Source organism: Protomyctophum parallelum, assembly GCF_964188405.1.
Source record: "Protomyctophum parallelum genome assembly, chromosome: 16".
Taxonomy (NCBI): Eukaryota; Metazoa; Chordata; class Actinopteri; order Myctophiformes; family Myctophidae; genus Protomyctophum; species Protomyctophum parallelum.
This window is the reverse complement of record NC_139711.1, coordinates 43,846,174-43,861,861: the sequence shown is the minus strand read 5'-3', so window position 1 is coordinate 43,861,861 and position 15,688 is coordinate 43,846,174. Positions and strand designations below refer to the sequence as shown.

The 15,688-nt window shown below is 42.2% G+C and overlaps 1 protein-coding gene across 1 annotated transcript in view; it reads right to left on the bottom strand.

Annotated features, from left to right (window-relative positions):
* Positions 1–12,654, bottom strand: part of LOC310873043 (uncharacterized protein) — a 31,862-nt gene extending 19,208 nt beyond the window's left edge. The window contains exons 1-4 of the mRNA XM_083785322.1: positions 12,312–12,654; positions 4,296–4,631; positions 3,618–3,695; positions 389–475 (exon numbers count right to left, since the gene is read on the bottom strand). Of these exons, the coding sequence (XP_083641448.1) occupies positions 389–475; positions 3,618–3,695; positions 4,296–4,631; positions 12,312–12,419 (609 nt within the window). The 5' untranslated portion in view covers positions 12,420–12,654. The remainder of the gene's footprint in view (positions 1–388; positions 476–3,617; positions 3,696–4,295; positions 4,632–12,311) is intronic.
* Between the last annotated feature and the right edge of the window lie 3,034 nt (positions 12,655–15,688).

The window sequence follows — 15,688 nt, the reverse complement described above, 5'->3', positions numbered from 1 at the left end:
CTAGTAACTACTAACCCTAACCTCAGTCTTAACCCTGACAGTCTTCTGAAAAACCCTATGTTTCTATGTGTCAGTGGTTCTCAAACTATTTCATGTCAAGGACCCCTAGAATTATATGTATTTGGCCCTATGTATTTGACCCTCAGTTTAACATGCATTAGTCTATACGGACCTCCATTTAATCACATTTCTATCTCTGGGACCCCAGTTTATATTGTAAAAAATAAATGTTAATTTAACTCTGAGAGTGTATAAATGGAAGCAAATGGTCCATTTGGTTCCATTTGTACACTCTCAGAGTTACAGACCCAAAAGGGTCCATTTGGTCCCCTGGAACTCCCTCGAGGACCCCTGGGGGTCCCCCCCAGTCCCCCCAGACCCCACAGACCTGCACAGCGGTTGGGGACACCTGTGAGGTGGTTTGTGTCCTCTCCGCTGGACTCCCCAACGAGGATGAAGGACCCACAGCTGCTCCCTGACGGAACAGAAACAACACCTTTCATATGAAGGTCCATTACTTACTCTCAGTCAGAACCAAGACTTTGAATATTTTGTTATCATAGGATGAGATTCTGTCTTCTAAATCTAGTCAACCAGGCCTGCAGTAGGCTATGCACTGGACAAATTTGCATGGCATTATTTAAATAAACTAGAAATACAAGGAAATGACAGAGGGAGAAATCAATTAACGACCACCCGACAGGAGTTTTCATGTTGCACGGTAAGACTACGGTCATTAGTATTATTTCCATCACCTGGGTGGGTCAGTCGTGTAACTTTCTCAACGTTAAGCTGCGTTCAACAACACAGCCATGCAAAATAACGCTGACAGAGCTCTATGAGGTGGCGAAAGCTTGACCTGCACAGTTGCTAAACTATTTGGATTGGCATTGGACAATCGCTGTTTGGGGTGGGATTTAGCGAAGGGCTAATTCCATGCTGTATTGATGTCGGTACCATTAGGAGAGATGACAGGCCAACGTTGATCAAATAATTCTTCTACGTTCTCCAATTGTGTAGACATCTTGTAAATTAAGTAATGAAGATGTTTGACAATAATGTAACTTGAGAGTAACATTGAACCAGATGGACCCGTAACCAACTCTCCATCAGTTAGCTGGGGACCACCTGGAGCCTCCTCAAGAACCACAGGTTGAGAACCACTGATTTAGACCAAACCAAAAACATCTCTTCACCTGTAGGCTACTAGAGACCAACCTGTACTAGTAGAGACCAACCTGTACTAGTAGAGACCAACCTGTACTAGTAGAGACCAACCCATAGCAGATGTTTGGGTCCAATGCTGATCCCCATTCTCAAACCCTCACCCTAACCCTAACCTCCCACGGGGCAGCACACCTAAACCTAACCTTAACCCTCTCCCAACCCTTAACGCACCCCTCACCAACCTTAATCCGGTCATTTTAACGCACCCCGCATCAACCTTAATCCAGTCATTTTAACGCACCCCTCATCAACCTTAAACCGGTCGTCTTAATGCACCCCTCACCAACCTTAATCTGGTTGTTTTAACGCACCCCTCATCAACCTTAATCCGGTCGTTTTAACGCACCCCTCACCAACCTTAATCCAGTCATTTTAACGCACCCCTCACCAACCTTAAACCGGTCGTCTTAATGCACCCCTCACCAATCTTAATCCGGTCATTTTAACGCACCCCTCACCAATCTTAATCCGGTCGTTTTAACGCACCCCTCACCAACCTTAATCCGGTCATTTTAACGCACCCGCATCAACCTTAAACCGGTCGTCTTAATGCACCCCTCACCAACCTTAATCTGGTTGTTTTAACACACCCCTCACCAATCTTAATCCGGTCGTTTTAACGCACCCCTCACCAACCTTAATCCGGTCATTTTAACGCACCCCTCACCAATCTTAATCCGGTCGTTTTAACGCACCCCTCACCAACCTTAATCCGGTCATTTTAACGCACCCCGCATCAACCTTAAACCGGTCGTCTTAATGCACCCCTCACCAACCTTAATCCGGTCATTTTAACGCACCCCTCATCAACCTTAATCCGGTCATTTTAACGCACCCCTCACCAATCTTAATCCGGTCGTTTTAACGCACCCCTCACCAACCTTAATCCGGTCATTTTAACGCACCCCTCACCAATCTTAATCCGGTCGTTTTAACGCACCCCTCACCAACCTTAATCCGGTCATTTTAACGCACCCCGCATCAACCTTAAACCGGTCGTCTTAATGCACCCCTCACCAACCTTAATCTGGTTGTTTTAACGCACCCCTCACCAATCTTAATCCGGTCGTTTTAACGCACCCCTCACCAACCTTAATCCGGTCATTTTAACGCACCCCTCATCAACCTTAATCCGGTCATTTTAACGCACCCCTCACCAACCTTAATCCGGTCATTTTAACGCACCCCGCATCAACCTTAAACCGGTCGTCTTAATGCACCCCTCACCAACCTTAATCTGGTCGTTTTAACGCACCCCTCACCAATCTTAATCCGGTCGTTTTAACGCACCCCTCACCAACCTTAATCCGGTCATTTTAACGCACCCCGCATCAACCTTAAACTGGTCGTTTTAACGCACCCCGCATCAACCTTAAACCGGTCGTCTTAACGCACCCCTCATCAACCTTAATCCGGTCATTTTAACGCACCCCTCACCAACCTTAATCCGGTCATTTTAACGCACCCCTCACCAACCTTAATCCGGTCATTTTAACGCACCCCGCATCAACCTTAATCCGGTCATTTTAACGCACCCCTCACCAACCTTAATCCGGTCATTTTAACGCACCCCGCATCAACCTTAAACCGGTCGTCTTAATGCACCCCTCACCAACCTTAATCTGGTCGTTTTAACGCACCCCTCACCAATCTTAATCCGGTCGTTTTAACGCACCCCTCACCAACCTTAATCCGGTCATTTTAACTCACCCCGCATCAACCTTAAACCGGTCGTTTTAACGCACCCCTCACCAACCTTAATCCGGTCATTTTAACGCACCCCTCATCAACCTTAAACCGGTCGTTTTAACGCACCCCTCATCAACCTTAAACCGGTCGTTTTAACGCACCCCGCATCAACCTTAAACCGGTCGTCTTAACGCACCCCTCATCAACCTTAATCCGGTCATTTTAACGCACCCCGCATCAACCTTAAACCGGTCGTCTTAATGCACCCCTCACCAACCTTAATCTGGTCGTTTTAACGCGCCCCTCACCAATCTTAATCCGGTCGTTTTAACGCACCCCTCACCAACCTTAATCCGGTCATTTTAACGCACCCCGCATCAACCTTAAACCGGTCGTTTTAACGCACCCCTCACCAACCTTAATCCGGTCATTTTAACGCACCCCTCATCAACCTTAAACCGGTCGTTTTAACGCACCCCTCATCAACCTTAAACCGGTCGTTTTAACGCACCCCTCATCAACCTTAAACCGGTCATTTAACGCACCCCTCACCAACCTTAATCTAACCAAAGGATGCCTCCCGACAGGGTCCTAGAAATAAACTGTCGTGTAATATTGCTTAAATGAAACACTTGGTAAACTAAACTAAACTAAAAAAGAAAGGGTCCAATTAAATCACAAAGCACATAAACAACTCTTACCTTTTTGTTTGCAGCAGGTGAGGAGGGAGTGGCAGCAGCAGATAACAACATAATAATGGCGTCAGACAACTTCTCCTTCTGTGCATTAAAGAGATATATAAAATAACGTTAAGAAACGTGAAAGGTGCTGTGTGGTATATGTTTTAGAATAACATTAAGAAACGTAAAAGGTGCTGTGTGGGATATGTTTGGGGGGGATAAAGCAAAATGTGTATTGTTATAAAGGTAGAGCTCTGTATTCCGACAGTAATCATAGAATGTTCAGTAACAGGGTTGAGTTCTCTCTGTTCATTGTTTACCTACCAGGTATCCTATAGTTTCTAATGTACAGTATTAACAGGGTTAGCATGCTGTCTTTGTTCTCATTGGCACTCTACTTAAGTGACCAATTAAAAAGTCAAGAGACTAAATTGAATCACCTTAGCAGACCTTGTATTGAACTGTACTCTTTTATGCCCCACCCGCAAACTGTTAAAAGCATTAAATCAATCAATCAATCAATACCCTTGTTATTTGACTAGAGTTCATGTCCACTCTGTCTGTACACTTGAAACTATAGGACAGTAAACAATGAAGCTAGCAGCTGTCTTAAAAACAACACGCCATCTAAATTACATTATGTGCATTTGAAACTACATAAAAATCAACGTTAATTTCAATTCCGACAAGAACACCAACCTGGCGGAGAGAGTGTGGGGATGACAGATCCGTGGCAGTGTCTGTGGTGGCTGCTGGCGTTACAGTTGTGGTGGAGGAGGGTGCAGGGGCGGTCTTTACAGGTGAGGTGGTGGCGGTGGGCACTGGGGGGGTGGAGGTCTTTACAGGTGAGGTGGTGGAGGTGGGCACTGGGGGGGTGGAGGTCTTTACAGGTGAGGTGGAGGAGGAGGCTGGGGTGGTGGGGGTCTTTACAGTTGAGGTGGAGGTGGGCGCTGGGGTGGTGGGGGTCTTTACAGGTGAGGTGGAGGTGGGCGCTGGGGCGGTGGGTGTCTGTGCTGAAGGGCCTGCCGCCGCAACCTGATGGAACAAACACACACGAGATTAGACCACAAAATAAATATTTGAGATAATCGCAATTATTTTTGCACGTCGTCATTCTATGTTGAAAGATAGATACATTTTCAAACATTTTAGCAGAAATAACTGATCTACAAGCTTACAACGCAGCTATCAGCTATTTCAGCTAATTTGACATATTTTGAAAGTATACAATTATTAGAGATGTCCTGATACTGTATCGGATCGGCCCATATTTGTCATATCGGTATAGGTGAATATGCCAGTCTAACCACCGATCCGACACAGGGGTAAGGGCTTGACACTAAGGGCCGATTCATACTCCTACAGTATTTTAGAGCCGAATAAAAGTCGGTTCGGCTCTGTAGTGCCTACAATGTGACGTCATTTGAGGTTCAGGGGGGGCGGGTACCGTCCTAAAGTCGGCTCTTCGGTGCTACTGAAAATATCTGACGAGCCGAAATCATTTCGGCACTACAGCGCCGAAACAGCAGTAAAATAGGAGTATGAATCGGCCCTATGGCAGGTAGATAAAATGCTGGGCATGTATGTGCATGCAGAGTTTGCTTTGGAGTTGCCCAAACTGCAAGTGCACATTTGAGTGAGGAGTCTGCTATAAACACAACATGAGATATATAGCTAGATAGCTATAAACACAACATGAGATCACGACACTGGTATCGGTATTCGGTATAGAAATTGAGGTATCGTGATCGGATTGGAAGCGAAAAAAGTGTATCGGGACATCCCTATTTTTTTTTTTAAATGTCAGTAATTTCTTTGTTATTTGTCATATCTGCCCCATGACTTTTTTTTACAACGATTAAAGCCTAAATATGAATGTTACATTGTGCAATGCTAAAAACACAATTAAATTGTTCATCGAATTTCTAATCGTGATAGTCCTACCACCTTTTCTGGCTCAGGGTTCACTTAAATGTCTTGAACATTGATTGATTGACATTTTTATTTCACAGTATGTAGAATAGGTACATTTCAAACAAAAGCACAGGTCAATACAAAAACTTGTACTTTGAGGACGGCACCGAAAAGCAGTTGTACACTTGTTTACATCAGGATCCTCCATTTTCAATTAATCAGATCATTTAAAGATGTACTGTACAGATTTACACTTCGATGAAAAACAGGACATCGCGATGGAGACTTATGCCGATGAAGAGCTGGCATGCAGAGAAAGGAGTGTCAGCGGCGCACAAAAGCAAGAACTGCACATGCTTCTACAGGACATGCTTGTATTAAACATTGCAGAACTGGCACTTCCCAGCACAGAGTCACTGTACAGCTGCACGACTTCTGACTCCAGTCACAGGAGTTAATATTCTGAGGTGGTTGATAACATTTGTATTTTGTTCTCATTGGAAGACATTTTTATGGACACTCAAGTGAGCACCATGGCACAGGCAAAGAACATTTTACAAGTCATCTGTGATCTCTTTCATGATGTAGAATCTGGAATTCCATAATTCTATGCATATTGCATGTGTGTTGTGTGCTCATGCATCCTGTTGTCACCTACGGGGGTGCTAGAATACTGTAAGCTTTGCTGTGTACTCTGAAATAAAACATCTCATCACTCCATCTGCCGTCGTGCTGTCTCACAAACTTTCTTCAGTGCTCTCCCAGTTTTAACAGTATGGTATGAACCAGATACAACAATGACATAGCTTGAATGATGATAGTGCAATTGTGTGAATTGTTTGTTTTGTTTTGCTTGCTGTAAAGCACAATACGGTGGAGGACTCTAAGAGGAAAAAAGCAAACCTTGACAGACAGTGGGACAGTGACTGGAGTGCTAACTTCCTGTTGCATTAGAGCTGGCAAGGAGGATGCTGTAGAAGTCTTTGCTGAAAGGCCCGTAGCAGCTTTCTAATAGAACAAAAATATGATATTACACATACAATACAAAATCTCTCCAAATATAAATACAGTAATATATTCGATATGGCTCAATGGTGGCACAACACACACACACACACACACACACAATAACAATTCTCACCATCTATATAAAGACTGTAAGTGGTTGTTACTCAATGTGCTTCTTTGGTGGCTCAGATAGAAGTGTGTATAACACCAAGAGGTATACGCAAACACAGTGACAGAGAACATCATGCGATTTGGGAAAACGTGGCAGAGAATTCATGTCAGTGGCACATGAATTCTCTGCCGCGTTTTCCCAAATCGCATGATGTTGACATGTAAAGCGCTTTGGATAAAGGTGACAAACCTTTACTGTTCTCGGAGACCACATCACTGGAATTCTTGAGCTTGTCTGCACTCCAGAAACTGGTCTGACGTCAGCTTTCTAATAGAACAAAAATATGATATATCACGCATACAATACAAAATCTATCCAAATACAAATACAGTAATATATTCGATATGGCTCAATGGTGACACATACACACACACACACACACACACACACAAATTGTTACTCAATGTGTCTATGGTGGCAATGTAATAAGTGGTTGCTTACCATGCCCATAACATCAAAGGTACCCAAACACAGACAACATCATGTGATTTGGGGAAATGTGGCAGAGAAATCATGTGTCACTGCATTTTATCAAGACAAACCTTTACTTTTGGAGGAGACCACATCACTGGAATATCTGAGCCTCTTTGCACTCCGGAAACTGCTTTCTGAAATATGAAAACAATATAAAAATATGAACAAAACAGAAAATACTTTTATGTGACAGACTTTTGTTTTAGCTTACTTTGAAACACAATGCAGATGCCAACTCTATACAGTGAAAATTCAAACCTGGGCAGACTCTGTGGACGTCGTCAGTGGAGTGATAACTTTATCAATGTCCTGTTCTATTACAGCAGGTGAGGGCGGGGCTGCTGGAGGGTCAACAGGTGTTGCTAAAATGCGCCGAGTTTCCTGAAATAATAAAAAGACGTAAAAAGACGTGGCACGAGGAGCAGCAGGTGAAGCAGGAGCGGTCTGCAGTGAATACACCGGTAGAACAATTAAAAAAATGACAGCCACCATAGTGCATGATGAACTAATGCCATTCTCCATATTCAATATATTGAATTTAATTTGTCACTTACTTTCACTGTTCTCCTATGTCTCCACCGAAAAATAGTAGGACTTGGAACAGGCTCAGTAGAGGGAATCTCAATCTCCATCTGTACATTAAGTACAACAGTAGAATAACATGTAGAACACAGCACATACATTACACCACGATGTTACATTATGGAAAGTTACTAACCTGGACACCCTCTGTCATGTCTTGTTGCATTACAGCAGGTGAGGGGGCTGCTGGAGGGTCAACAGGTCTTGACCTTGTCCTCCAATCTCTCCGCTGAAAAATAGTAGGACTTGGAACAGGCGGAGAGGGAGTATCCATCTGTACATTAAGTACAAAAGTAGAATAACATGTAGAGCACAGCACATACATTACACCATGATGTTACATTATGGAAAATTACTAACCTGGACACCCTCTGTCATGTCTTGTTGCATTACAGAAGACGAGGTTGATGCAGTAGCGCCCTAATAGAACATAAATAAAAATAACCAATAATAGTAATAGCAAAAGGCGAGGATTTAACATCAGTTTCCCAATCTACAAAAACTAAAATAATAAATAAAACAGTGTAAGTAATGAATGTTATTTGTACAGAAATTGATGTTGTGCATCGTCTAAATTAGAAAAACAAATCATAGTGGCATTTGTTGTTTGACTCAGTTTCTGTGGATTATTTTTTATAGAAGTCAAGACATTTCATCAACAACTGCATGGCTGCATAAAATAAACTATAACCTTTATATAGAATGACCACTTTCTATCCAGGTCCATTGGTCTTGCCCACTTCCATAAATGTTTTCATTCTTTAAACATATACACATAAAAACAAACATCAGAAATTAAGAATGTAATATAAAATGCAAAAAGAACATAATCTCGTGGATGTGGAAGTAGAGAGAGAGAGAGAGAGAGAGAGAGAGAGAGAGAAAGGGGGAGGGGACCCTCCATAAAAGAAATAACAGTAATGGATCCTATATTATAGCCATACCAGATCAACTCTGGAATTTTCTGTACATTGTTGTTATTGTATTGCATTAACTGTTAACTGGCCAATCAATGTTTTCTTTGCTTTTTTTCATTGACCAACCCCCTTCTTCCATTTTTTTCTATGTAGAAATGTAAATAACAACACGTACGATGTGAATTATGCACAAAACATTTCACACAATGTCACCCATTTTTTCAATTATGTAAACCTTGATGTTACAAAGCTGATTATGATGTAAGGCCTATCATTTGTGAGCAATATGAAATAAAAACAGAAAATGAGAAAAAGGGGGAAAAGTTGGCCTATTAAATCTATTTTGTCATGATTGGGATTTTATAAAGTCATATGGCATTTAAATGTAGTACACAGTATTTTATAATGTTTCCAATTAGGCCTATAATGTCCACGCTTAATGCATTAATATGACATTATACACGCGGTTTAAAGTATATTACATTACCGTTAATTCAACCTTCAAGGGTGAATCTTCTCCAAAAAGTGCATGTGGTGAACGAACCAATTCCTTTCCGCATCTTTTCCGTCTTGTTGGGTCTTTGAAACAGAGACCAGGCTTTCCTCCGGGGTGGTGGAAAGCCTGGTGAGGCGAGATTAACTGGGACGTAAATCGGGACTTGATCACCCCGGCTGGGTCACCTGAGTGAGGGGTATGATGTTGGGAGACCCGAAACCCCGATGACCTTGGGATACATCACTGAGGATACGTCCCAGTTGCATCCATGTATGTATGTATTTTGTTTTTTTAGAGACATATATGTCCTTTTTATCCACATATATGAAGTTATGAACCTGAATATGGCATAATATATGCAGCATAGGCTATATTGGCATAATATGTTAATATATTTAAAATAAAACCATAGCACCACCATTAGACTTTTCATGTCGCGCACCCCCTAGAAGGCGCTCGCGCACCACAGTTTGGGAACCACTGGACTATCACTAGTATATCACTTTTGTATTTTACTCAAGTACATTTTGATTACCATACTTTTACTCGTTTTACGTAACTTTTACATTGCAGTATTACTCTATTTATACTTTTACTTTTGTTTATTGTTTTATTGTTTATTTGGATCCCCATTAGCTACTATACATTAGCATAGCACATAAAATACTAGCCCTGGAACATGACTGCCATGATGATTATCATGACAGTCATGCAGAAACTTTGCCCTGTTTTTTGCGCTCGCTGCATTTACAAGATTTCCGTATATATAAACATTCAGATTTCAAATATAAAGTACTCACAAAGTGTCCCACGGGTGTTAGTTAGTAGCAGCGCCAGCGATTAGAATTGCTGCATCCTGCGTTGTTTAATAAAAAGCATTTTTGTCCGAGCTCCCCGGCTACTTTTTTCAAACGGGGTTCATTGGGAAAACCACAGTTGCACACCGGGAGCGCACTCGCCTATTAGTCTGTATTGGCAGGGCGGTCAGCGTACCTATATCGAACACACGAGTGCCACCCTCCTCCCGACCGATAGGGGCGCGTAGTTGAAAGCCAATGGCAAAATAACACCTCGGATAAAAATGCTTTTTATTAAACAACGCGGGATGCAGAAATTCTAATCACAGGAGCTGCAACTAACTAACACCCGTGGGACAAATTGTGAGTACTTTATATTTGAAATGTGAATGTTAGTATATACGGAAATCTTGTAAATGCAGCGAGCGCAAAAAACAGGGTGAAGTTTCTTCATGACTCTCGTATGAATACGAGAGTCATGAACCATGGCTAATAAAATACATGACATAATATGAAAACATTTTACAAAACAGTAAAGAAACGTAGGCCTACAGTTAAAAACCTCAAATACAAAAAAACCAATGCATGTAAGTGAAGCATCATGAGTAGCCTACTTTTTCCAACACTGCCTACTAACAAGCTAGGGTAGTAGGCCTACTAGTGATACTAGTGGTACTAGTGGCAAACAAATGTAGTTAAACTAGTACTAGTAGCATGACTACTAGCTTAACTTAACCACATATTTCTTAGCCACACTGCAGGCTAGCCGCAATTTGCAACTCTAGAGTTGCAACAAGCTCCATCCACTTCCTATTCATCATTTTTGGTTTGTGATCTGCTTGTCTTAAACGACGTTAAACTCACCAACATTGCAGCTGTAGTCCAAGCTTGAACTATCCTCTTTCAATCTGCCGAGCTTGTTTTTCATAAAAATCCACCGTAGAGATGTTATGAGATACTTTCTGTCAAGACATCCTCTGCAAGTGATTCTTTTTCTAAGTGTTGCAGTTTGGAAGCACTCGTTTTTGTTAACGGGTCGCGCTGCTGCCTCCTGCATTATGTGCAATTTCGAAACAGGTGGAATGCAGGGCCGTTCAGTGACGTACGACGAGTGCTTCCAAACTCCAGCACTTAGAAAGATAATCACTTGCAGAGGATGTCTTGACAGAAAGTATCTCATAACATCTCTACGGTGGATTTTTATGAAAAACAAGCTCGGCAGATTGAAAGAGGATAATTCAAGCTTGGACTACAGCTGCAATGTTGGTGTGTTTAACGTCGTTTAAGACAAGCAGATAACAAACCAAAAATGATGAATAGGAAGTGGATGGAGCTTGTTGCAACTCTAGATTCAACCCATTGTAAAAAAAATCTAGAGTTGCAAATTGCGGCTAACTGCAGGCAGGATAGTATTTTTTTTAAATACAAATAAATATGGAAGGGGCTGGGGCAATAAAAACAGAGCATTTTATATTTAATTTAGTCATAACAAATTTTCATTTTTAAAATACCTCTGCTGGATTCCGTCGCCCGCCACATAAAAAAAGAGTAGATCTACAAGCTCTACAGCGCGGCGCGCTGCACGCCCGCCGTCAGCTTGGAGATCTACGGTCCTGTGTCAAGACGTCACGACGTTAACGACGTAACGCCGTGACAACACGCGTTGAATCATCGCGAGTTTGCCAGAAAGGACAGATCTACAAACTATCAACGCGTAAGAGCGCGACGCGGTGATAGTTTGTAGATCTGTCCTCTTGTTGTGTGAGCGACACCGTCGTACCGAGGAGCATTAAAATAACAGTATTTCTTTACCAGGGTTGCCATGTCTGAGTATTATAAGCGACTTGTGACTTTTTTCTTCTTCTGGGAAGTTGCTTGTAAATATTGGTAGTTGCGGACTGCAGTTTTTTAGTTGCTTCATAAATAAATGTTTAAACTAGTGGTCCTTAAACATTTCAATGTAAAGGAACCTGATGAGTTAATATGAAACTGTTAATAAAGAATCAAGCAAGCAAGCAAGCTAGTTCCATACTAGATTTAGTGTTGTTAGCCTATAATCATGGTTCAAAGATTATATTTCAGCTGCCCCCCCCCCCCCCCCCCCCCCCCATCGGGACAGGTTTTAAACTAAATTGTTTCATGATAACTACTTTGTATGTATGATGTATTGCCATGCTTTTGTACTTGCTTGTAAATCGCTCTGGATTAAGAGCGTCTGCTAAATGCCTAAAATTGTAAATTTTGTCTAAAACTTGTCTACTACTACTAGTTTTAGGCTCGGTTTTTCCTTTTCCACAGCCCTGTTTCGCTTATTTCTCTCTCTCAAAGTGACACAATGTGGCAACAGGGTCTTACCGTGTCGTACTCGTCGTCTCCTCCTCCTCCGTCCGGCTGTGGCTGTGTTGTAGGCCCGCTGCTGCTGCTGCTGCTGCTGCTAGCGTCTTCTGTTCCCCTCGACGCCATGACGGCGGCCCCGGCGTTTGTTTTCAATCAAAGCACGAGTCAAAGTGGTTGTAATCTCACGGACAGAGTTTAGTTTGTTCGCAAACTGAGCTACTTCTTCTAGTGTCTCGCTCTCTCTCTCTCTCGGCCGTTGGTAACGGTTGGCCCCCTTTCGGCTTTGTCCGTCTGCACATCCGCTCTGCAGCGGATACGGAAACATCGGCCGTGCGTGTCGTGTGGCGTAGGCGGGGTCTAAAATGATGATACAATAATAATATTATTATTTTCATTAATAATAAGACAACAATACTTGTATGTTTATTGTAACTGTAATTATGTTGTGCCTTTCGAAAAGCCTCGACAATAAACATTCTAAATGATGTGAATAACAAGTCTTCTCTTTCAAAATGTCATGAATTTGCATATATAAATAATAATTGTGAGGGTAGTTTACTTGACATGAAAACGTTTGCGAGTACCCTGCACCGCTGATACCTGATAGGCTATAGATTTAGTTTTCTTCAGAAAACTAAAGATTTAGGAGACATTTGCATAGAATCAGCCTCAGGTGTGATACAACTAAGTAAAGTACATTAAAGACACTTGTCGTAGCAAAATACATCACATATCTGAAGAAAAGGAAAAAAAGAGACAAAACTATCCTTAGTAAAATGTAAAAATAATTTAAAACTCCCTACATGTTCATTCCGACCTTTTCCACCAGCCAGGATGTTTCTGTTTAAAATGTCAGGTTTAGTCAGTTTGTATGCAGTGCCCAGACTGTTCCACGAGGTGGCACCAATGTATGTATCAACGAATTAGCAAAAACGCTAGAACAATCTACAGCTCCAGGCATCCTCTTGGCAAACACAGAAATCAAATGCTTACTTTACGCAGATGACCTGCTGCTGCTGTCCCCAACCAAGGAAGGACTACAGCAGCAACTCGATCTCCTAGACAAATTCTCCCAGACATGGGCCCTGACAGTGAACCTAACCAAGACTAAAATCATGATATTTCAAAAAAGGCCCAGCCGCCAAAACCACTAATTTTTCCTAAATACAATCCCACTAGAACAAACTAAAAACTATACCTACCTTGGCCTAAACATCAGCAGCACAGGGAACTACAACCAAGCTGTAAAGGACCTGAGAGACAAGGCAAGAAGGGCATTCTATGCCATCAAAAGAAACATCAAAATAGACATCCCAATTAAAACATGGCTTAAAATACTGGACTCTGTGATAGAACCAATTTCCCTCTATGGTTGCGAGATCTGGGGACCATTAGCAAACCATGACCTTGAAAAATGGGATAAACACCAAACCGAGACCCTACACACAGAATTCTGCAAATCCATTCTCCGTACCCAGCGAAAAACACCAAATAATGCATGCAGGGCAGAATTAGGACGATACCCACTCATAATCAAAATAAAAAAGAGAGCACTTAAGTTCTACAACCACCTAAAAGAAAGTGACCTAGATGCACTCCATAACAAGGCACTCACACACAGTGAAACTCTAGAGAGATGCCCCCTCAGCCAGCTGGCCCTGGAACTCCGGGCACAAACACAAACAGAGCCACGAGATAGAAAACCCATTGGACTAAACCAAATTATAAAACAGCAAAAGGAAAACTATCTGACACACTGGAAAGTGGCAACACAAAAGCAGAGTAAACTAGAATGCTATCTGGCCCTAAACAGAGAATACACAGTGGCAGAATACCTGAGCACTGTGACCGACCCAAAACAAAGACAAATCTTAACTAGGTACAGACTCAGTGAGCACAGTCTCGCGATCGAGAAAGGCCGTCATAGGCAGACCTGTATCCCGAGAGAAGACAGACTATGCACCCACTGCACACTAAATGAAGTGGAAACCGAGCTACACTTCCTAACCATCTGTCCATTGTACCAAGACATCAGAGACACATACTTCCCACAGATTACAACCACACACGGAGATTTTGAAAACATGACCAATGACAAAAAACTCCCATATCTGCTGGGCGAAGTACAACAATGTGCAAACACAGCAGCAAGATTTGTGAGTTGCTGTGATAGGAGAAGGATATCAAATGGAACACAACCACCGTAAAGACTAATCATTGTGTATATGCCTGCACTATACCTGCATCGAGTGATCTTGAACATAGAAGTTGATCTATTGAAGAATCTGACAAAGTACATAATTTTTGTTTTTGTTTTGATTGTATTGCTGTATTGTTGTACTGTTCTTTCTGCTTTGGCAATGTAAACGTATGTTTTCTCATGCCAATAAAGCCCTTTGAATTGAATTGAATTGTATGTGAAGTGAATGTTTCTTTATGCCTGTCAGTCAGTCATTCAGTCAGCAATACTATAGCCTGATTTTTGTGTGCGTCACTGACCAGAATATATTATTAAAGGACCAAGCAGTCCTGAAAGGACTTGGTCCTTTATTGTTTTTGTAGTTTTTTTTCTTCCGCCAAAAATAGCAGTTCTGGCTGAACCGTGCTGAACCGTGGATATGCATTGCAAAGGCAACACATGCATTTCATTGGCTGTCGCCTAATCGCTCGCTATTGTGCCCAATAGATACATTATTTTCAGGCGACATGCCTCCGCCCACTTTGACCATCGCCAGCTGTTCGCCTTCTATCGCCAGTAGTTGCCGGGTCTCATTGACAAATAATGCACTTCCGGAAAATTCGGACAACACACTGCAGGCACAGTTCAGCTTCAGCAAGGAGTTTCGTCTTTATTAAACAAATCATCATCGTTGTCATCATTGTCATCATTTTCATCATTATCATCATCATCATCGTGTTTTCTCTCCAGCTCAGCCACCATCTTGTTTCCCTCCTCCCTGGCCATGTGACTCTTTAGCAACCAATCAGCATGAAGTTGAGGAGGGGGACACAACTGGAACGGACGAACGAACGAACACACAACACGCACACACACACACACACACACACACACACACACACACACACACACACACACACACATTTTAAATGTTTATTTATGTCCACATAATGAGAAGTACAGGAATACCTTGTACAAAGGACATAAACACTGCCAGTGCAGTTTGACAATAGGAGAGCAGCCAGTTAATTACAACGTGCATGGATGGCAAAGCATCGTTACAGTACAGCTGACATGTCAGACACAGGACAGCAGACATAAATCATGGATAACGGAAACAACGCCTCCTCCAAATTGAGCGGCTTCCTATAATGGTTGAAACTGAGCAGTACCTCGCTAACTGCTTGGCTTTCCTTTTGGAAGGGTCAGCCATTTG